General features: G+C 39.2%; 1 protein-coding gene across 5 annotated transcripts; it reads left to right on the top strand.

Annotated features, from left to right (window-relative positions):
• The first annotated feature begins 770 nt into the window (after positions 1-770).
• On the top strand, positions 771-22,671 carry SLC16A4 (solute carrier family 16 member 4). 5 transcript variants are annotated; one of them, XM_059927514.1, is made up of 11 exons: positions 2,292-2,371; positions 2,593-2,714; positions 3,015-3,157; positions 3,456-3,557; positions 6,620-6,752; positions 7,478-7,621; positions 7,799-7,960; positions 9,247-9,762; positions 11,685-11,896; positions 12,965-13,058; positions 22,052-22,671. In XM_059927514.1, exons 5-11 carry the CDS (start codon positions 6,635-6,637, stop codon positions 22,210-22,212), a joined length of 1,407 nt encoding a protein of 468 aa, XP_059783497.1. In that variant the 5' UTR covers positions 2,292-2,371; positions 2,593-2,714; positions 3,015-3,157; positions 3,456-3,557; positions 6,620-6,634; the 3' UTR covers positions 22,213-22,671. The 5 variants fall into 5 exon arrangements, with proteins under 5 accessions (XP_059783492.1, XP_059783503.1, XP_059783497.1 ...); XM_059927520.1 differs by lacking the exon at positions 2,593-2,714 and having other exon boundaries at positions 2,282-2,371; XM_059927525.1 differs by lacking the exon at positions 3,456-3,557.
• The last annotated feature ends 1,023 nt before the right edge of the window (positions 22,672-23,694 follow it).

Genomic DNA, 23,694 nt, shown 5'->3' with positions numbered 1-23,694 from the left:
TTGTAAGTGTTGGCTGGGATCCCTTTTTCTCTAGGGCACCTCATAAGTGGATAAACTGTGGCTACTGTAGTACAAGATTATCTTTGGTAAGGTTAGCCTACTTGTTCACCCTTAAAGCAAAATTTCATTCACCTGAGACCTCACACAGGACCAGCCCAGTTTAAGTCCAACCCAGTCTGACCCCGGACCCAGGCTGACTCCAACCAGTTTCTGGACCCAGTCTGGAAAAAGAAATGCTCAACTGAAGTCTGACAGTTCATACTGCAAAAGCTGTGGAGCTAGGGTGGGAGAGAGACTTACCCACACCTCCAGAGGCAGCTAGAAACCAGCGAGCCAATGGGCTCAGCAGATACCTACCTCTGGCTGCTCGGGGTCTCCTTCCTTTGTTCCCTCTTCTGACACCAGAACTGTTAAAAGACAAACTGAGGCATATTAAAAATTTTAAGAGTTTATTTGAACAAAAATGGATTCAAACCGGGCAGTGTCAAACTGGAAGGTGTTAGGAGCGCTCCACCAACGGGAGCTCAGGGAGAGGCTTTTATAGAGAGAAGGCAGAAGCGAAGCAAGGAAGTCATTAATGGGCCACAGCTTAATTCCTGACTGGCTGTTTGTGATTGGTCACCCTTTGGTTTCCATTTCATAACCCTGTTTCGATTTTGGTTTGCTGACATAGGCCAACTTGGCATTAGAGCCACCTTAGTGTGACGGCCTCCAGGTTTAATCAACAACAGTTACCCAAAGGATTTTCTACTTGGTTTACTCCGATGCTTGCTTTTGGGTGGAGGGAGGGCCCAGGATGATGTCAAATTACAGTCTTTCCTCCTCCCCTCAGGAAGTAAAGTCCACTGGCAGGAGTGCCTAAATTGGCTCTAACCCTGGGCTCTCACAATGCTTGCTTGTTTTCACAGGGCAGAAGAATGAAACGCCTTAGAAAAAGAGCAACATTCTGGAAAATTGTATAGTTTCTTTTTCTTCCCAGATTGCCTCAAGTCTGTGGAGGATTCCCTTGCTACACACCACATCAAAGGTAGGATGAAAATGGGACTGTGTGTTGGGGTTGGTCCTCTATAATGTTTTGAACAACCAGCATCTCTCCCTGCGCGGCCTGCTCACCAGACAGACGGCCATACCACACGCCGTGCCGGCAGATTCTCCTTCCCAGGAAGAAACAGCCTGCCTGCCTACCTGCCGGTGGCAAATAAAGAATGCCGCCCTCTCCCTCAGAATATCTACATTTTCTCTTTGCTTTTTCTCCCTATATATATTTATTTTACTGAACCACTTGTGAGAAGGTAGCAGACTCAATGACACTTCACTCCTGAGCTTCTTAGCACACGCCTCCTAAGAACAAGCACATTCTTCGGCGGAACCACGAGACCACCATCACCCCCAAGAGATCTAACCTGGTCTGCTATACAGTCCTCATTCCAATTTCCCCAACGCAGCTCCTAAAGTCCTTTCCAACTTTTTTCTGGCCTGCGATCCATTCGAGGAACAGTCATTGCATGTTGTTGTCATGTCTATTTAGCCCCTTAGAATATTTTCATTTTAGCAAGTGCTGTGAAAGGGAATTTCCAGACCTGAAGTTCCCCATCCCTTTTTTATTTCTCTAAAGTCAAGAGCTTACCCAGAGGACCAGAGGGTGGTGCACAGCTTGCCCTAGGATTTGGCTTGCAGACCTGGGGGGAGAACAGTGCGAGGAATGGCCACTCCACAATCAGTGAGGTCAGGCTTTGTGATCAACTCCTTTGCTATTTCTGCCTGAAGTGAACTGAGTGGTCATCTTTCAGAGGCCATTCAAACTGGTGGAAGAGGGATTTCTGTGGTGGCTTTGATGTCCCTCACATCACAGCCTTTTGTTATCTTTTTCTCATTTCTCCCATGGTTCTGCCTGGATCATGATTATGGAATAAATGAGGATAAGGGGACAGTCTAGTCGGGCAGACTTTATATGTAACTAAGGACATACTCCAAGAGAACTGTCAGCTCCCTGTGGACTTCCAGGGGAAGCCAGGCAGCAGACCTCCACAAAAATCCCCCAAATGGTACAAAGCCCTGCTTATATTTTTGAGGTTGAGATCAGAGAGTCTATAAACTCCAGAGAGTCTGTAAACTTTAGAAATGAGAAGAAATCATCTATTTTTAGAGGTGGGCTGAAAAAAAATGACAGTACAAGTGGTTTTATACTGAGAGGAAATAAAAGTTCAGATCAGTTTGTCAACTGAGTCAACTCTGTCTTGGATTCGTCACAGGGATCTTCCGCATTTAAAACAAACGAAGCATCATGCTGAAGAGGGAGGGGAAGGTCCGACCCTACATGAAAACCCTGGATGGAGGTTGGGGATGGATGGTTGTGTTTCATTTCTTCCTGGTAAGAATTTACTTTCCCCTTTGCTACTGCCTGAAAGAAGGCTCCCTGAGAAAGGCTCAGAGCAGACTAAGATCACTTATGAAATCCTTGACATTTGAATGGAAAGGGGGTTAGAGCAAGGCCAGGAACTGCCAATGAACCCAAGAGAAAGTTGAAAATGTCCTCCTTGAGTGAAAGCAGAAGCGTTCCATCCTGTCTCCTACCCCTCCTTAAACCTACAGAGTGCTCCAGCTACCATCAGCAGCCCTGCCCTGGCTGCATGGCAATTAGGATTTGGGGACAATCGTACATTTAACCATCCCAGAAGCAGCACTGCAAACTGCTAAAAAGTGCTTTTGCACGGGTGAGTGGGGAGGGGCTTCCCCAGCTCAACCCAGCATAGATGTAACCCTGCTGGAAGCAACTTCCTTCTCTCCTAGGGGGCAGGGACTTTTCTTCTGTTCTGCCTGCTGTCCACTTCCCAACTCATCCCCGCCAACCATAACTTATGCTAGAGTTAGGCCCAATGTATATTTCTGACATGTCTGGAAAGGGAGAGAATGATGTGGATTCTGAAACTGGAGCCTGATTTTTCTCCTTCATCCATAAGCAGCTGGACTCCGCACTCTGTTTTTTAATTAACTTCTTTCCTTCATCCTCCCAGAAGCTCTTGGGGTCGTTATGTGAGACAGTGGTGATGTGAATCAGCATGGTCATTCTGATGGGATTGGTGAATCCCATCACAGCCATATCCCAAACAACCCTGAGAATGGCACCAGCTCCCCAATTCCTCTTAAGTGTTCCCAAGTAAGTTAACTTTGAGATGTATTCACAAAGATACCCTTCCCTCCTGATCCTCCTCCCCAGCCCAGCCCTACAGTAAGAAGCTCCCAGGGAAGGGAGTGCAGGTCCTGGTGACTACTAACTACCCTGAGGCCCACAGTGTAGAAATACCACACCTCCTCCCTTATGACAGAGAAGGGGAAAGGAGGGGAAGAAGTCCTCAGCCAGGATATACATAATACAAAACTCCTAACCACAGGACTATTTGTTAAACATTAGCTTCATTACCAAAGAATGTGGAATCTCTTTTTTTTCCTCCCAGAAGTGTTACTAAAAAGGAAACTAAGGACACCCTAAGTCTGAGAGCCTTCCTGTTGCTGGGCCACCTCCCCACATCACAGGCTTTGCAGAACTGGCATTGTTGGTGAGGATCTCTAATTCTCCCACCTTTCTCCCCAGTAACCACCCTTCCTTTTCCTGTATTATCCTCTGAGGATAGGAAGTTATTTGACCAATTTAGTTGCTGGTAAGAAAAGTTGTCTAACAACCAGATTAATAAACAATGTCCCACTTTTTTGGGTGTGATGCTACTTATAAAAGCACACACACACAAAAAACATTTTGGGTCCTCAAAATGTTAACAGTTAACTCAGGCCAATCACCCACAGTGGTAATGTGGGTACTTAAGATGACGATGCTTTTGTGTCTGCATAAGTTAAAAGTCTACTTTTCTATAATAGATGAGCTCCTGAAAAGGTGAGTGAAAAACCCAGTTACAACATGTTCTTCAGGAGCTCCCTACTTTTTTAAAAAAATGACTCATTCTAACTTACCATACTTTATAACTACGTATTTGCATGATTGTTCTCTGTATTCAGCCTGTGTCCCAGGACTGAATGTTCCATGAGCACAGGGGCCATGTCTGTTTGCTCACTACTGTAAGCCCGAGTAAATAGCCTGGAACACAGTAGGCACTCAATAAATACCTGTTGACAGATGGGAGGATGGATGATGGGGTAAGCCCATGTACAGTGTCTGATGTGGACTCTGGAACAGGACTGAAACCCATCAACCTTGGTCCAAAACATGAGATGAAATAGTATAATAAAGATTTATCTAGTCTGCTTAGTTAACTAAGGGAATATCTGGACCTTGGGGAAAAGATTTTCAATAGCTCTGAGTCAAAACAGAAACAAAGTTGGAAGGTTACAAGTTAAGGGAGGGAGGCAGGGTGGCTACAAAGGCTATGTCCTTGGCCTTCTTGATATACACAGTGGAAGGCACAGACCCAGTTATTAGAGACAAGTCATATCCACTTACAGCTGCTATGCCCAGACACCAAGGAAAGACCAGAGAGGAAAGGTGCTAAATTGGGGGGACCAGTAGCTAGCCAAACTCAGATGGCTAAGAACGTAGAGGCCAGCATCCTGTAGATGCCAGCACAGAACCCATGTCCACAGAAAAAGAGGAAGGGTAATTTTATAGAATGATGCCTCACTGTCACATTCCCTGCTCATGAGAGGAGGCAATCACCGCCCTGTATTTTAAACTAAAAGAAACAAGTCTGGGTCATTTAAGGTTCATGTATATTCTCTAGCCTCGCTTCCTGATAGAGGTGCCTTTGAGGCATGTTATGATTACAAAGTGCTTGATAAAATGCTTTTTTCATTTTTGAATATATAGCCCTGGTGTCCATAGCATTGTTCACTCTAATAAGGAAAGTCTTGTAGCTTCTATCAAATCAGAATGGGAAAAAATACATTAAGGGACTTCCTCCTCACCACCCCATCTTTTGCAACCTTGGAGCACCACCACTAATTCCTAGTCCCTTACTCCAGACAAGAAATAATACTAGTCTGAAGTAAGAGTCTAGCGGTGAGGATGGAGGGGAAGGCCTTGGTTATTTTATTCAGTAGGTAGAGGCTGAGGGAAGAAGGTTCCTAAGTGGAGGCAGGTCTCTGATTTGGGTGAGTGGGTGGATGGTACCAATCAAGAGAAATGAAAAGGAAGAGTAGGCATGGGATAAGAGAAAGATGAGTTTAGTCTTGGATAAGTTAACCTGAGTTAGAAAGATATGGTAGACAGTAATATGAGTCTCCAGCTCTTGGGAAAGCAGAGTGGTTACACAAGATAACAAAAACATAGTTAACAGTTTGAGTATTAAGTGCTAAGTATTACTTTACCAGAATTTTCTCAGTCTTCACAGTTCTATGAGCTAGGTGACATTTACTTTATCTCTACTTTATAAAAGAGGAAGCTTAACTTCCGCAGTTTGCCCAAGGTCACACCGCTAATAGGAAGCAGAGCCAGGATTCTGGCCGAGGCAGGCTGATTGCAGATGGAACACAGTATTCACAACTACACCACGAGTTCAAGGGTGGTAATTAAAACCATGAGATTGAATGGTTGTCTATGGGGCAGGTATAAAATGAGATGAGTGCAGAACCACAGGGGGAAATATTTACCAGGTGAACAGAGGAAGAATCAGTGAAAAGGAACCCAGGATCTGTGGTCCTTCCACAATGCATAGCCAGCTTGAAAGCAGAGAAAGTGGCCTTGAAACACCAAGGCCACTGAAAAAAAGGAAAGGGGCCACTAGGAAGCCCCTAGAGACAAAAGTGAGTACATGTGGCTCCTGGGCTTTGACTGACTGCAGAGCCTGGCTAGGCCTCCCTTCTAGTTCCCCTCAGAACCTTGCTCCTCACTGCCCCCCTTCTAATCAGAATTCCAAAAAACAAATGCTGGTACTCCACTGAAAGAAAACCTGACCTCAAAAGAGGAGCTCCCCCTAGTGGAAGGAAGGAGGGTGGTGCGGGCAAAAGGGTTAGATGGGACAGGAAAAAAAGGGTGGGGCACATGACCCAGCCGTAAGGTGACCATACATCCTCATTACCCTTGCTGTCTAGGCATCAATTAACAGCGCTACTTTTCACTCTCAAAGAGCTTCAACTGGGTGATAAATTATTATGGTTGCCGTATTTATATACCAGGTGAGGGAGGGTACTCAGCTCAAAAGCAGAGTTAAAGCAAAGCTAACTAAGGACTGACAGAACAATTCTTTTGGACCAACACACATCTCTCACAAAGGTAACTGGAATTAGCTGTTTTTAACAGATGCTACTGTAACAGGATGGTATAGTGGTTGGTCTGGAGTCAGTCTATCTGGGTTCAAGTCTTAGCTCCAGCATCCCCATCTTGAGCAACTTTTAAGCTAAATCTCAATTTCCTGAATTTCTAATACAATGTTGACACACCTATTCCATGCCTTTGTAATGAGAATTAAATGAGATGCTTTCATGTAAAGTGATTAGACACTCTAAGTGGACAACCCCCCCCCCCAAAATATAAAATGTTACAAAGAGGAACTGGCAAACAAACGGGTAAAATACAGGTGGAACAGAGAATCATAGCCTCCAGCAGTTCCAACCTCTCCTGTAATGGCTTACTCACCACCTGACTTGGACTCTTTGGTCTGCTTTGATTTAGGTAAATGTATTCGTGATGGGGATGACCAAGACTTTTGCAATTTTCTTTGTGGTTTTTCAAGAAGAGTTTGAAGGCACCTCAGAGCAAACTGGTTGGATTGGATCCATCATGTCATCACTTCGTTTTTCTGCAGGTATAAAGCCATCAATAAGCTTGCTGTCCAAGGAAAAGGACCACCAAAGGGCAATTCCAAGAAGACTCATCTGTCAGTCATTCAAGACTGAAGCTTTGCTAAAACTCAGGTTCATTTATCAATATGTAAAGCTGAGAAAAGGACTTGCAGTGTTTAGCCTCCGCTTGACTTGGAAAAACTAGAAAAATTAGTGCTTAAACGAAGAAAGGTGAAGAATCCAACTATTTAATTCCATGATTCAATTTTCATGCCTTGTTTCTTTCAACAGTCTCTTAATATAGGTTCAGTGAGCCAGTCTCTCAACTGGAATGTCGACCATAAAGCTCTGACCATAAAGCTCTAAGAGATAGAACCAATTCCTCTTCCTTTAGTTCTAGTTGGAGCAAGAACATGGTGTAGATAAATAACTGAACTTTGTTCTAGTCATAGGTCACTAGAGGCAACCTTTTTTTGCAGAGGTTTCATAATGCATTTTCAGCAAGCTTCCTTTCCAAACCTGCTTATTTACAATCTTTTCTTTAAAACAAACAAAAAACAACAAAACTTCTTCCTAAAAGCAAAATAGTGTGGGGCTGGGAATATTAAGAAACTCAATACAGACAACTTTTTGAAGGATACACAAATGTAGAGTCCTCTTATTTCCCTTCAGTTGCCCATTTAAATTGCACACCAGAAGATAAGGGATGCCAGAGCACATTTAACTAGCATTTGTTTCTTTTCCCAAGGTCCCCTAGTTGCTGTTATTTGTGACATAATTGGAGAGAAAACTGCCTCCATTCTTGGGGCTTTCCTTGTTACTGGTGGATATCTGATCAGCAGCTGGGCTACAAGCATTCCCTTTCTTTGTGTGACTATGGGATTTTTACCTGGTGAGTCCATTGTAAAAGTTAAGACTTAAAAAAAAAAATGGAACCAGGAACCTTCCCTTTTACTCTCCATGAGTTCAAAAGGCCTACTTATATTATCTCAGGTCCAGGAGAATATCTTGTCCAGTACCAAGCCACTTAATGTGAAAGTGATCCCAAGCTATTATGTTTTTCTTTTAGGTTTGGGTTCTGCTTTCTTGTACCAAGTTGCTGCTGTGGTCACTACCAAATACTTCAAAAAACGATTAGCTCTTTCTACAGCTATTGCCCGTTCAGGGATGGGACTGACATTTCTGTTAGCGCCTTTTACAAAAGTCCTGATAGATCTATATGACTGGACAGGTGAGTCATTCTAAGTTTCTGAACCATCAACTCTGTAAGATTTAATGTTGAGCCCTCTCTCTGATGACTAGAGAGGAAGTGAGCATGATTCTAAAGTAAAGTATTCTTCCTTGGAGAATATATGGCAAAAGAGACCCTGAACTACTTGCAGGCTTTGCCCGCCACGCAGGCAACTCAGACTTCACCATAGAGTTCAAGTCTGAGGGGATGGAGGGCAATCTATGTGGCTGGGGAAACACACCTTTGCAGGGAAAGTGGTACTCCTGGGGAAACAAGGATCCTCTACTCAAAGCATTCTCTTCAAATTTTCTCTTTAAGAAAAAAATCTGCATTTAAATAAAAGTCTCCTCCATCAGATTCACTAAAATAGATGGAAAAAAACTGAGTGAAAAGAGGATTATGTTCCTTAATACTTAATCTTTTATATACTGTCAACTATAAATTTTCACAAATGAATAAAAACCATTCACTCCACAATTTTCTTCATACCTGAGATAAAACATTTGGATTAAAATAACCTCAAAGTATTGGGGGAAAAAATCTATGTATATGTACATATACATGAATATATAAGCCTATTTCTATCTACAGAGCAGTCTTGTTGAACTTTTCCTTTCCTGATTAAAAAAACCACCAGTAGTCTCATGGGGAACAAGACCAGCTGACAAATCCATAAGACAGGATAGCAGAACCTACAGCTAATTCTCTCTCTAGAAGCAACACACCCAAGTCACAGCTTTGGTCAGGACATGCTGAAGTCAAGCAACTACTCAGCTTCAAAGGCAACACTGGCATGTCTTCTTTCGAGGAAATTTAAAACATCATGGGATGAAAGGCTATCTCCTCTTCTAAGGCAGTTTCCAAATGATTCCCGTTACCTAATTCTGTATTTTCTGTACCTAAATCTACACCCTCACTTCAGGATATTTAAAACACATTGTAATTTTCTAACATTTGAAATGACTTCCCCCCACCCCAAACCATTTTTCTCCTTTAGCACAAATAACTCTCCTTCCATGCCCCCTAGTGGCACAGCTTTCCCCTTTTCTATCTCCAAGGACTCCCTGTTTTCACAAGGATACATCAGTGTGTATGGCTAACAGTTAAGTCAATGGATTTAGATACTTTCAGCTAAATACAAGGACAAAGCAGTGTTTTCAGGAATTATTGCACTATGATTGAATATTTAGTGGTGGGGCCTCTTCTGAGCCTAAGCATACAGAGTATTGTGAAATGAGAGAGGTAATTTTTAGCTTAACTTCTCAATTTCTCTCTCTCCTGTTCAGGTGCCCTTATATTATTTGGAGCAATCACATTGCATTTGGTGCCTTCTAGCATGCTCTTGAGACCCATCCATATCAAAAGCGAGAGCAATTCCGATATTAAAGATAAAAGTAGCAGTTTGTCTGCAAGTGGTCCAGAGGCAGCGTGTGGGACAGAAACATCATGCTGCAATGAGATACAAGAGTCTGCCATCAGGGACAATACTATGCAGGATGGACAACCTGGTATAAGTTTAACAGTCTCACAAAATCAAAATGAAGAGTTCAACAATGAACCCAACAGGAACAGACTCTTCCGAAAAACTCATGAAGAAAGTTATGGGGAAAAGGCTATTTTGTGGAGCTGCAAACAAAAACTCTTTGATTTTTCTCTTCTTAAGAATCCTTTTTTCTACATATTTACGTGGTCTTTTCTCCTCAGTCAATTGGCATATTTCATCCCTACCTTTCACCTGGTAGCCAGAGCCAAAACACTGGGGATTAATATCATGGATGCCTCCTACCTCGTTTCCGTAGCTGGTAAGAAAGTCTACTTCAACTTCACCCTCAAAAGGAGAAATGAACTTAATTTTACAAAAATTTATTAAATTTTATTTTTAAAAAGCTTAAGAATAATTTTTTTAAAAAAGGAGTTGTGGGAAGGCCAGAAAAGCAAGTTTTTTGAGGCTGGTGGGAGCAGCAGGACTTTCCCTCCAACCTGTCACTGCATCTTGCACACAGGCTCTTCCCCTACCAGACAGCGGACCCCAAAGCAAGTCTTATTTTCCTATGTCAGTATCTAAGTATTTGTTGGGTACCGAACTTTAGAAAGCTGGTGCTCAGTGACAACAGCCATTTTAGCAAGCAAAAACAATCCTAGGTAGGCTGCACGGTGCAGTGGTTGAAAGGATTGGTTCTGGAGCTAGACTTTCCAGCTTCAAGTTTTTGCAGTGTATGACAGTGTGACCTTGGGCAAGTTACTTGCCTTCTCTGTGTCTCAATTTCCTTGTCTGTAATATATGAATAATAGCATCTACTCTCAGAAGGTTATTAGGATTGAGCAAGTAATGCATGTAGAGTTCAGAATAGTATCTGAACTACTGTAAGCATTCAATAATGTTCTAGTAGTATTTGTAGCTAAGAATTTTTCCCCCTTTAACTCAAAGTAAGAGGATAAGATAAATAAGCATACTAAGGCTAGTCATTAATGGGTAGGCTGACATTTAAAATGAACTAGAATGAAAAGAACAATCATTTTAGTTGAGTACTTATAAAAATGTATGGAAACAGAATGCTTGATCTAGAAGATAGGGATTCTTTCAACTGACAAAATAGGGAGTCTAAAAAAATGAAAATGAATGAAATGGAACTGGTTTGCTCTATCTGGAAATTCTCAGTAGCTCAACATTAACTTTTCTCTTGCTAATTTCTGGAAAAGACTATTTACCAAGCCCTTGCAAAACTGATTGCACCCCATTTCCAACTGCTTCCGTCAAATAAAACTTGCGTACACAAGAAAAAGATACATAGCTAAACTGATTTTTTTTCCACTGAAGTGGCTGGTAGTATCAATTTAGATCAGATTAGGGCTTTACAGCAGGACCAAAGAACATAATAAAGTTTCAATACGTATCCTAGGAAATAACTGTAAAAATAGATATAGAGATGGTAGTATGAATTTTTAATTCCTTTTTGTGGAGCAATTTATGTTTGAACCATAGCAAGAATTTTAAGTATAAAACAACTGCAGCTCATGCTCCTCTTGGTGAAAATCTCTTTCAGTATTTAACTGCTACATTAACATATACTAGGATAAAGGATAAGAATGTTCTGTTATCATAAAACTAAGTGAAAAATGTTATTCTTAAATTTTATTCAAGTTACACCATAGTTCCAGTGTTCAAGAGATGATCTCCCATTTCCAGACTTTCTACATATTTTCAAGTTAAGCATAATAGCCTTTGGAGGAGGACTTAATTACCAAAACCTCATATGCAATTATGAGTCTCAACATGTTTTTCTTCTTCACCGTAAGACTTTTTTATACTCCAGTCGTCCACCATATGACTTCCCCAGGACACTAACCTGTGGGTTTCCTAATCTTCAAGAAATCTCACTTCCTCACCTCTTCAAGGGAGGCCTACTGAGCCCAGCGTTCTCTATAACCTGGTATTCCCAGTTTGGTGGTATGAGTTTCCCAAACACAATCAGAAAAAACAACTGGTGAGTACTCTACCCAACTATGAAGGAGCCTTTTTGGTATTTTATTGATGTGTCTGGAATAGGTAAGTAAATGATAGAATCTATTGATAGACAAATGGAACCATTTTTTTTCTCTTATGTCCCAGCCTCAGGATGAAGTCATATTACTTAGGAAAAGATGCCTTATGCATTTACAGTTTTCAAAGGGGCTAGGAAAATGGAATTAGGATTTCATAAGACCTTTTTCAATATTGTTCCAGGTATCATTGAGACAGTCAGTCAGATTATCTCCGGATGGGTTGCTGATCAAAACTGGATCAAGAAGTATCATTACCACAAGTCTTACCTCATCCTCTGCGGCATCACTAACCTGCTTGCTCCTTTTGCCACCACATTTCCACTACTTATGACCTATACCATCTTCTTTGCCATTTTCTCCGGTGGTTACCTGGCATTGATACTTCCTGTACTGGTGAGTAGACGCACTCATTAATGTTCTTACATCATTTAGTAAAAGTGTTAACAATCACCTCCCCAAAAGAGAAAACATATTTTGTATTAATTTTATAATTAAAAACAAACATACTCAGAAACCTTGTAGCTGTATCTTAACCAGCTATTCATCTTACCTTGGGGGGGGGGCGGGGGGCGGGGGGCGAGAGGACTATCCACGTGGGACAGGAAAGAAGAGCAAAATAGGGGTCAGAAGGATTCCATTTTGCTTATCAGTCTCCCAGGTTAGACTTCTGTTCACTTCTTTCCTTCAGCTCCAGAAATTTCTTTGGTTCTAAGACACATCTTGGAAGAGTTCCTTAAAAGAAAAAAGGGCTTCCTGACCAGCACTGGCTTCTCTCTTGTTGAGAGAAGTTCTGTATACTTTAATAAGGACATTGTGTTTTTAACTCCTCTCCATCTTTACCCCAAATTGACATAAAGTCCTAGACCTGAATGGAACTGAGTTATACAAATACTTCTGGGTTTTTCTTGGAACCCCATGGGTTCTTAGAACTAGGCCCCCAGTGTGCTGCAACAGAATCCCCCGGAATCTTCTGGCCTGATATCAATATTAGCATAAGTGCTGCAGGATCTTATATGAGGCTTAAGCAAAAATCAAACTTTCTAAAGCTGAAATCAACTCCTGTGATATCTGATTTCTTATAAACTGATGGTTGGTATTCAGCCATAGGTGGATTCAATAATACCACTGTCAGCTCCAACTGTAAATACTATTTCCTAACAGAGAAGAGCAGTGAGGTTCAGGGGAAAAAAGAATCCCTGAACCAATTAAAAGATTTTAAAAAAGAAACAAAAACCAACGTTCCTTACTAATAAAATGAAAACACTGTCTGCCTACTGAAATTACTATTCCCTATCTGCCTCAGCTCTTTCATAGTATCAGGGTAAAATGCCATCCAAATCACCTCAGAAGTCAACTGTTCACAGTTTCAGATGACATACACAGTATTTGCCCCTCTGTAGGCAAAGGTCTCCACAGAATTTCACCCTCAATATGGCTAACATTGGATTCTAATCCCTGCAGGTTGATCTGTCTGGGAATTCTATGGTACACAGGTTCTTGGGGCTTGCCAGTTTCTTTGCTGGGATGGCTGTCCTTTCTGGACCACCTTTAGCAGGTAACAGCTTACCCACATTCTGAGTAAACTTCAACAGCAATGAAACAAAATGCTGATCCATGATTAATGGTAACATGTAACAACATTATCAGGTTAAAAGAAACTGATGATTATCTCTGCTGTTCCTATAACAACTCTCACAGCTCCATCACTAATCTAGGAGAATCTGAGGGTTAATTCAACAGATGTGCACTAGGCAGATTCTTACATTCTCTTGGGAGTCTTAGAGCAGGGATTGTGTGTGTATATACTTCTCTGGGGAGACAATCCAGAGTTTTATCAGATGCCCAAAGACCTATGATGGTTAAAAACAAAAACAAACAAAAGCTGTCTTGGACTAAAGGCCAGAATCTGGAGAGGATATGTGGGGCCACTGGTGAACATTAAATACAAGTAGAGTAAAACTTGGGGGAGTTCTGTTTTTAAGTCAACTTTAAGACTGAAGCATTGTTTTACATTCACTTTTCACCTATTGGGACATTTTGTGCTTGCTGAACATTTAATCTAAGACTGTTAAAAGACTGCCTACTCATACAAATTTCCTTAGTAAACAGACTTAAGCTTTAGTATCTTACACTATAGGTTCTCAATATAGTTGAATTACAAATTACTACAGCATTTCCAATCATCCACAAAAAGGAATTCAGCCTAAAACTTGCTTCTGCTTCCCTCAGTCCTGAAGTAAGACAGAAAAAGGGTCTGATCTTGTCCCACTATCATTTTTTTTTAACTAAGTTTTATAATGATGTTAGATTTGCACCTCTATAAACTTAAGACTTACAAAGGCAAATATCAAAAGTATAAGAACTTAATAAAAGAAATTATTACTGAAGGTAAAATAATGTACCACTATCTGAGTTTCAATTTAGGTATACCTATCTAAAGGAAAAAATTACTCAAATACACAACTAAGTCCTTATTTGCATTTATGAACACACCTCTTCCCATGAGGTCTAACTCAGCCAATACTTCGTAACTGGAAAACAGGCTAGAATTTTATAGCCCAGAATTGTTATACAAGGAGTGGTAAAAGACCAAGCACCAGAGGCGGCTAGCAGAGCTACTCTATGGCTAGTATCCAGGTCAGTGAAATACAGGAAACAGAGTTCAAATACAGTTTGCTGATGAATTTTTTCAATTTTGACCCTTCTTCACTGGCTGTCCTAACGACGCCTTGGAACTTTTCAAGCCTATTAGGCCAAAAGTGTAGGGAAGTAACAAATACCAGGGCACAGAATATCTTATTCAAATGATGAAGGCAAATAACAAAACTACAACATGTTTAGAGATAAATGTTTTTGTATACATTTAAAAATGTTTAGAGAGTTCAATGTATGAGAAGACAAAGCAAGTTTTGTGAGGAGTATTACTTAAAAGGAAAAAGCTATAGATGTATGTGTGGGTCTTGAAACCAATTTGTTGGTCATGATCTTTAAAAAATTTTTTTTAATAAAAAAGGACCACGAGCAGATTAGAAATCAGAGTGCATCACTTTATTGTGAAACTTATTTCACACGCACACACACCTATGTAACAGAAAACATATGTGATGTAAAACACATTTCTTACTATTAGTGAGTCAAAAAAAAAAGTTACAAGCCTTTTATTACCCAATGTCCATGATACCCTAGCACTGTATGTGAGGATAAAGACAGAGCTCATGGTAGAATTTTTACCTGCTAACTCTGAAAATATTATTTAGGCAATCATAAATTTTTTAAGTTCTACAAAAGTCAAAGGAAGTGATAAGGCTATTGCTGAAATCTTAAGCACAGGTTTTTAGTCTGGGAGTTGCTCAGAGTATCTTAAACAAGATTATGATAATAATATATAATTCAGTTAAGTTTCCTGCTCTGTACCATGGTCTCTCATTGACTACAATGTAGTGCTAGGCTTCTTGCTGAAGGGAGACTTCGGGAGAGCCCTTGCTCCTGTAGGTCCTTGCTCTGTGAAGTGACAAGAGGGTTTTACAAAGGCCATTAGATTTGTTCCTAGCTTCTGACTCCAGCAGCAACTACTAAAGAACATCAGAAATACTGAGTTACAGATCCACTCATCCCTCAACCGGTACAGGCAAGTTATGTCACTGTCTTTAGCTTTAACTAAATCGAAACGCTTACTAGTTATAAAATATTAAATTCTAAACCAAACTTAGATCTTCCGAACTGTATGAGATCCTCATATTTTACTTACCTAGACTTGTTATTACCAAATTACAAAAGTTGAAATTCCTATAAAAGATTACAGGCATTTAAAATGAGAAATCTAGCAAACAGTAAAATGTTTCACAATAATCCTCAGTCAAAAGACTAGTTAAAAATGGTATATGAATAATAATTTTCTCCTTCCTGTATGGAAATGAAAAAGAAAAACAAGTTAGTTCTATACAGCATATTTTAAAAATTCAAGGAAAGGGGAAAATAAAGCATAGGAAACCCAAGGAATCATATAACCGAGATTTATTTTAAAGTTACTTTTTTCTTTAAAAAAACGTAAATAGAGCATATGGGCAAGAAAATTATTTATACATCTTTTGTAATGGTGATTATGATAAGAAATATAGTGGCAACAAAATTCTTCATCAGATCTTGGTTAAAACTGACAGGTATTGAAATAAATAATAGTTTAAAAATTATCCCCCTCGACTCCCCACAAGCGACCACCCTGCCCGCTCCACCCCACAGCCCTCCCTATTCTTGCCAATACTCAGCAACAAATTCAATTTTAGTTAATAACATGGCCTGCTTCAGACTGCATCAGTTTCGGGGTTGTTCTAGGTTTCCTGACCTAGGTGGTCAGTAGACCCAAGGGTAGGCCAAATGTCACTGTTCATCCAAACCCAAATGCTGTTTTTTGCTGGTAGATGGCATCCAGAACTATACACTGACACCAAGACGGAAGCCTTGGAAGGTTGTGGAAAAATAAAAAGTATTAATATTTTTAAAACTTAATATACATTTCTAATAGACCCCTGTTAACAAAAGTACACCTGCAGAAAGCAATCTAAATAAAAAAATAGTGCCTTGGGCAAAAAAAGCCAAGTATATCATCATATTCTCCAATGTACAAGACAGATATAAGTTACTTATGTGAAATTCCTAGTCTTGTACCCGAGGTATTTGACGTATGAGCTCAAAATGCTAAGGGCTGTTCAGTTTCATTTAAAAATAAAACCACCAACAGCCCATATCAGTTGCCTATAAAACAAAACCACCAAATGTAGTTCCCCTCTCTTCCACATACAACTCCCTTTCCCAACTGATGAGTGCATATATTATGCTAATATTTCTTTTAATATAAAAAATTTAAATCACAAATCTCTGAAAACTCCCTTAAAATGCCATAAATAATTTTGTTTTTGTTTTCACCACCAAAAATTTATTTTCCATCCATACAGGTGATTTCCCTTATCCATTTAGCCCTCCCTCCTGCCCCTTCCCCTCTGATAACAACTACTCTAGTCTCTGTATCTACATGTTTGTTTGGTTTGGTTTGTTCATTCATTTGGTTTTTGTTTGGTTCACAAATAATTATTTGATTATAACTCAGTATTCATTCAATAATTATTAAGCAACTTATTAGCAGAGAACTCTACTAGCTGCCACATGGACACAGAGAAGACAAAATTATTTGTTCAATGTTCTTTCATACCTTATTGGATCATGGTATAGCATTCACTCTGTCAGCCACATACATTGCTTAACATTAGGACTTAGTCTAAAATGTCTAAAACTGAGAATTGTTAGAATTTGCATTCTTCTTCCACTTCATTAATTAAAAATTTGGTTGAGCCACTGTAACCCATGTCTCCATTTTCTTACCTTTAAATGAAGGCATCCTAAGCTTTCGTATAATAAAAACGACCTTAAAATATAGTAAAGCTTCACTCAATCAAGCAGATATTTCACAAAAATAATTTTTTTCAATAAATTCAAGGAAAGTTATTTCCAATGCCAAATAACTAAGTTGATTGTACTCCAGAATAAGCTAAAGGTAACTAGTTCCTAAAGAAGAAGTACATCTCTCTCTTGCTATTATTATTCAACCTCACAATTCATCAGAAACACCATGGAGCAAAACTGGTAATTTTGCAGTAACTCTTTTTCCAAGTTTTTTTCTTTTTTATAAATTTATTTATTTAGTTTTATTTATTTTTGACTGAGTGGGGTCTTCATTGCTGTGCACGGGCTTTCTCTAGTTGCAGCAAGCAGGGGCTACCCTTAGTTGCGGTGCGTGGGCTTCTCATTCTCTTGTTGCGGAGCATGGGCTCTGGGCACGCGGGCTTCAGTAGTTGTGGCGCGCGGACACAGTACTTGTGGCTTGCGGGCTCTAGAGCGCAGGCTCAGTAGTTGTGGCACATGGGCTTAGTTGCTCTGCGGCATGTGGGATCTTCCCGGACCAGGGCTCGAACCCGTGTCCCCTGCATTGGCAGGCGGATTCTTAACCACTGCGCCACCAGGGAAGTCCTGCATTAACTCTTTATCTGCATTTTACAAGAAAAGACAATGGCTAAAATGGAAATTCATCCATCTAAGCTTGTCTCTGTCCGATTAACACAGACAAGTTCATCTCCTCATGAAATGACAGGTCATTTCCATCCTCATTTCAGATACAATGTTAAACAAATATTCCACCCAGTCCTCACTCCACCTTTTATCAACCATGCCCGCTACAGTTTTATCAGTCATCTTGGCCTATCAGTTGAGATTCCTCTACGGCCTGAAATTTTATTTGGAAAACAAACACACAAGCAACTCAACCTTTTGGTCTGCTATAAATCCATTTTGGAGATTGGGGGTATGGGGGACAAGTGAGAAGGCAGAACAAAGTTCTCTGTCCTTTAAATCCTGAGGAATATATTATATACCCTGAAGAGGCAAAAGGAAACAATGTAAATCATTTCTTTATCCAGAGGTTATTTTCCCTATAAGCAACAAACCCCACAGAATTTTACTTTGATACACAGCATTCCTAGGATTAATGAATCCCTACAAAAGCATCAAAAATAAATTCCAAATAGCTCTCTATTGTGGTTTAAAAAGGAGAGAGGGGAGGTAGTCCTTTCCTTGCAAGGCCAAGGAATCAAGTTTCAAAATCCTAACACAGACCACAATCCTCTTAATAAAACTTACAACACAGAGCCAATACTTATAGCACTACCAGTAAATCTTACGGCAAATTTCTATCATGAGGCCTTTAGAGAGTTCCTGTCTTAAAAGGCACTGAGGTTTATATTTGCTAAACCATGTTTCCCAAGATTTTTCCCTTCATGGCACATACAGCACACCCAAAGCAAAATGACAAGGCTGCTAACAGCCAGGCGGCAGCTCCAGTGACCCCAAGAATGTGAGAAGATCATTGTCTCTGCACACCTTGGAAGTCTGCCACTATTCTACAGCCTAACAGCTAGAAGCTCTGGTTCAACACTGGCTAGCCACTTACAGAATCCTCAAAAACTAATTTGAACTACCATCAAGGAACTTTGGAATTAAGGGCCTTCTAGGGGTATTTCAAATCTTAACATGATGACCAATAATAAACTTACAGTAGTAATCCTATTGAAAAGGATTCATAACTCAGCTAAATATCAACTTCTGAGATATCAGATATGAATACTTTTTAGACAAGATGTTAATCTCATTTTTAAACGTGTATGGCTTAACCCATACAATGATATAGAGTATCATTTTTAAAATGTTGACATTTAAAAAAATGAATTTAGATTCTATATTAAACATCAAACTTAAAAGATTATTCCAATCACTTTTTTGTTGACTGTAAGAAAACTGGTTTGCAAAGCTGTTTAAGATAGGCTGAGGCCTATCTTCTTAGTTGTTTTAAATTATCACAGGAAACATTATTAGATATTCCTACCCAGAACAAGGTTTACAGCTATAAAGAAGTAATTTGGACAACAACTTTATTGTATGTAAGAATCAACTGGGTGCCACCTAGGAAGAAGTATGCTTAGGAAGCCAATGAATTTGCACAATTAACATGCATCTTAAGTGAATCTGATGCAGGTAGTCTGGAGACACCGAGGAAATGCTTAGAGGGGACTTCAGCTTAGGAAGTCTGCACCAGTAGGCAGCGTACTCCTCAGAATGCTGGCTACATACAGTATTCCTTAGCATGGAGTGGAGGCTCAGATCCATTGCACGCTTTCCTGGACTGTGGCTGGTATTCTCTGCCACTCACAATGCTTTTGCTATGACCACAAAGAAACCTAGTCTTTTGAATGTCAACTTATGCGTGTATTTCCATTTGAAAATGATTAGAATGCAGTGGTTTCTGAACTACCAACAATAACCCTGAAACTGTTCAGGGTTGAAAGTGCATTTGTATACATCTATTTCATGCTATTATAAAAAAAGTACAAAGACCTAATAAAATCAGATCAAATATGCAGTCTTTTTTTTTTTTGGCCGCACCGCGTGGCGTGTGGGATCTTAGCTCCCTGACCAGGGATCGAACCCGTGTTCCCTGCAGTGGAAGCGAGGAGTCCTAACCACGGGACTGCCAGCGAATTCCCTATACAGTCTTCTTTTACTTTCAATGGTGGGGAAAGGCTAATTATTCCAACCAAATAGAGATGTTTGGTTAGAGCAGCAAAGCTATGAATTTAACTTACCTAGTAGCCACTTAAATTTAAGCTTGATTATGAAGCTAATATTTTCATAGGACAATTAATTAATAATAGTACAGTATAGTCCTGCATCTTACATTTCACCTCATATTTGCTATTATAAATAACATCTTAAAACTAAATACTCAACTTCACATTATTATCGTACGGAATGGCAATTAGATCTTAGAGACAGAATTTTAAAATATACTAATCTCTCAATAATCAAGCATGAATGGGAGAAACAGATTTAAAACAAATTATTTCATTAAACTTTGCATTGGTTATTCCCTGGCAGTCCAGTGGTTAGGACTCGGCGCTCTCACTGCCAGGGGCCCAGGTACAATCCCTGGTTGGGGAGCTAAGATTCTGCAAGCTGTGCGACACGACAAAAATAAATAAATAAATAAATAAAAACTTTCCATGGAAATACATGGAAACTGTTCTAAAGCATGCTAAGTAACTCCCTGCCCTGGTAAGAAAATACACTAAATATATCTTAATCTTTCACGTTTCAGAAACAACATTCTGACTTTAAATGTGTGTGAAATGAAAGGCTTATAAGCAGTTTTCTCTTAAACTGTTTTAGTCCCTCCAGGATTTATAAAACAACTCAGTTTCACTATTTTTAGCTTTACCCTCCTGACCTTTTAGCAGCACTATCTACCTCCCTGTCCAAGAATTTGTAGTCTTTTCCTAGAGTGTTGCTTCAAATACCCGTGTCTTACAATTCACAGGTTATATATAAACTGGTAAATTGCTATACTAAGGGACGAAGGCAAGAATGACAAAGGATAAGAGGGGGTGCTGCTGCTTTCCACAGTTCCTCCTTCACAGAAATTTCTAGAAAAACTGACAGATTGGTCAACCGTTTCTTAGATATCTAAAGGTCAATCAACATAATACAAAGACTTGTCCCAGTCGGTTTCACTATTTTGCTTAACTCCAAGAAACATTTAATTGAGTTCACTGATAAAACAAAAGCAACTTAAAGTTAGCTGAATTTAAATAAAACATTCCATTCATCCATTACATTAAGAAAAGGAAACAAAAAGCTAATGAAGCAAACAAACAAAAATTGAAAGTCTCTATCAGAGCCAAGTAAGAGAATAAAAAGGAGAGGAGGTAAAGACATACACAATCAGACAAAAAAAAAGGGTATACTCTACACATCCAGTGAGAAATCATGTTCCAAGATACAAGTGAAAATCAAAAGATACAATGTAAGCTCCATGGAGACAGATATTTTCATCCATTTTTGTCCATGGGTTTATCCCTAGTAACCAGAACTGTGCTGGCATAGAGTACCAAAATTTTTTGAATAAATGATCAGAATAACATCCTTGACTTAAGGTTTTTCAAGATTTTAAATATAAAAACTTATAAAAGGCATATTGTAAGTTTGTATCTACAAACATAATATGCATACAATAATCTAGAAAAGAATGTGACCCCCCCCAGAGGTCCCGAGCCCTTTTTAGGGAGCCTGAGGTCAAAACTATTTTCATAATAATATTGAGACATTATTTGCCTTTTCCACAGGGTTGACTTTTGCAATAATGTATAAACGTTGGTGCCTTGCACAAATATTCTTTGCCACCACAAACTCACATTTTTTTTTTAAAAAAGCGTTTCACTTAAGAAGTTCTAGTATGTGCCATTAGCCCAATGATTTGAGGACCCTCCCAATTCTTGCTTTAAAAGAGCACTTTGATTTCAGGAGGAATTATCGTCATTGTTTAACCCACTTGGCCAAGTAAGTCAGTTCCTTTTCATTTGTTCTCATAACCTCCTGAACCATCCATCCCCTCACAGCCTTTATCGCAGGTGTAATTTATGTGGTTAATACCAAATCCCCAGTAAACTATATGGTCTATGAGGGCAGGGACCATGTCTGTTTTGGCTCATTATCATATCCTCAACACCTAGCACATTGCTGGGAACATAGTAAGAATTCAAATGTCTGTTCAGTGAAGGAAAAAAGATAATAATCAGTTCTCACTTTTTTCTTTGGAAAATAATAATTCACAATATTTTTCTTCATAAGAATAGTGGTCTTCTAATAAAATTCATTGTTAAAATGAAATGGTACGTGTTCCTAATTTTCTCCAACTTCCATTACAAGACTGGAGATGGGCTCTGGGTTCACAATTACTTTTAACCCAAGGTTTAAACCCCTAACTCAGATGGAATTGATTTAACTTCATCAATAGAAAATAAGACAGGTAAGCAGCTTGACTAACTTTCTAATGGGTCACAATACAAACTAGTAAGTACAGGAGGCTCCTTCCTTCAAGGAACAGTTCATGGCTGAGAACTACTAATGGAAAGGTTTGCATCACTAACAGAAATCCTTCCTTCCTTATAGGCTGGTTATATGATTATACCCAGACATACACCGGCTCCTTCTACTTCTCCGGCATATGCTATCTCCTCTCTTCAGTTTCCCTTTTCTTTGTACCATTGGCTGAGAGATGGAAAAACAGTCTGACCAGAAAGAGAGAGGACTGCAATCAAGTGAGAGCTTAACAAAACAAAGTCTAAACTAAAAGTCACTGGAAACAAAAGCATGGAAGAAAAGTACCCGCATTTGTAAACTAAGAAGGTGAACCACATAATTTTTTAAGGTTCCTTTTTGCTTTAGCACTCTGAAGAATGTCTAACTGGTGGGAAGAAAAGAGTAATAGCAACTTAAATTAAACTCTTTGTTAGTATTTAATCAAAGAGGCTAAAATTTTAATCAGTTGAAGCAGCTACTTTAGATATTAAATGAAAATCAGAATGTACTGTAATAATAAATTAACCAAACTCTCAGTTGTGCCATGGTAATTCAGTTGCAAAAATATGTAAAGACAGAAAACCATTTTCCTTCATATAAAGCAGTATTAAACAGAGCCATTGAACTCTGAAATCTGAATGAACATTGAAACATTGTTTAGTGACTGGAAGAGTATACAACCCCCAAATAGTTTATCTTTGCTTCTTAACTAGAGATAATCTTTGTTTTCTTTTCATTATTTTGTTTCTTAAATTTTCTATAATAAACATGCATTGCTATGTAATAAAAAATAAATAAGAACTGCTAAAAAACAAAAAAAACCCCACAAACAACAAACCTTTATTGCAAGATCATTTGAATAGTATGATCATCCAAACAATGTGCTACATCAAAGCACAAAGCTCATCCAATGTTACTTTTTCACTATATCTAATTATCTGAAAGGTTCAAGCTAAATATCTAGACATATCTTTAGAACAAGTTTTATATGAAAGTTGAATAGGTGGCTCTTAACGGGAGATAAACCAAAAGATGTTTCTTAAATATGGAATAATTATGTTAACTAATTAATGTCACTTAGACTAAGCAACTACATGGGGATAGAGAGCTCTTCATTATCTGGGTGATTTTAAAAGGAAAAAAAGACCACCCTAGAGTTCTCTGCAATACCAACCTCCTCTAGAATCTCCTTCAGAATGGTCCTCAAGACTATTATTACTATTATTATTCCATCTTTCCATTCCTCTCTGCTTTGAAATATCTATTAATTCCCTATAGAGAAAAATCCTTAACTGAAAGCCTGGTTTTAGCTCCAAAATGCCACACCCTCTCACTCTCTACGTGTGCCTTTGTACAAGCTGTGCCACCAGTTACAATCCCAATGGCTTGCCATTCTCCACCAGGCACGGTCTCACTTATCCTTCACAATCTGACGCACCAAAAGCCTCTGGAAAACCTCCCCCAGCGTTGTCATTCTCTCCTCTGTAATCTCATCTAACTTTTAACAGAGCACTATATGAGCTGACATGTCAATCTTTTCCATCAGTCTGCAAGATCAACAAGATGGATGTATGTCCCAAGGGCCAGCACCAATTCTGGAACCAAATTAATCTGGGTTCAAATCTGGGTTATCTTAAAAACTGTAGTTGGTCCCATTTAAAATGTATAGGTTTTACACTTAAATGTAAATGTCTAACATTCTTTTTACATTTCAGATGTAAGACAATATGAAT

Source organism: Balaenoptera ricei, chromosome 1 (assembly GCF_028023285.1).
Source record: "Balaenoptera ricei isolate mBalRic1 chromosome 1, mBalRic1.hap2, whole genome shotgun sequence".
NCBI classification, from domain to species: Eukaryota; Metazoa; Chordata; class Mammalia; order Artiodactyla; family Balaenopteridae; genus Balaenoptera; species Balaenoptera ricei.
Note: the sequence above shows the minus strand (reverse complement) of the source record. Positions and strands in the feature narration are given on the sequence as shown.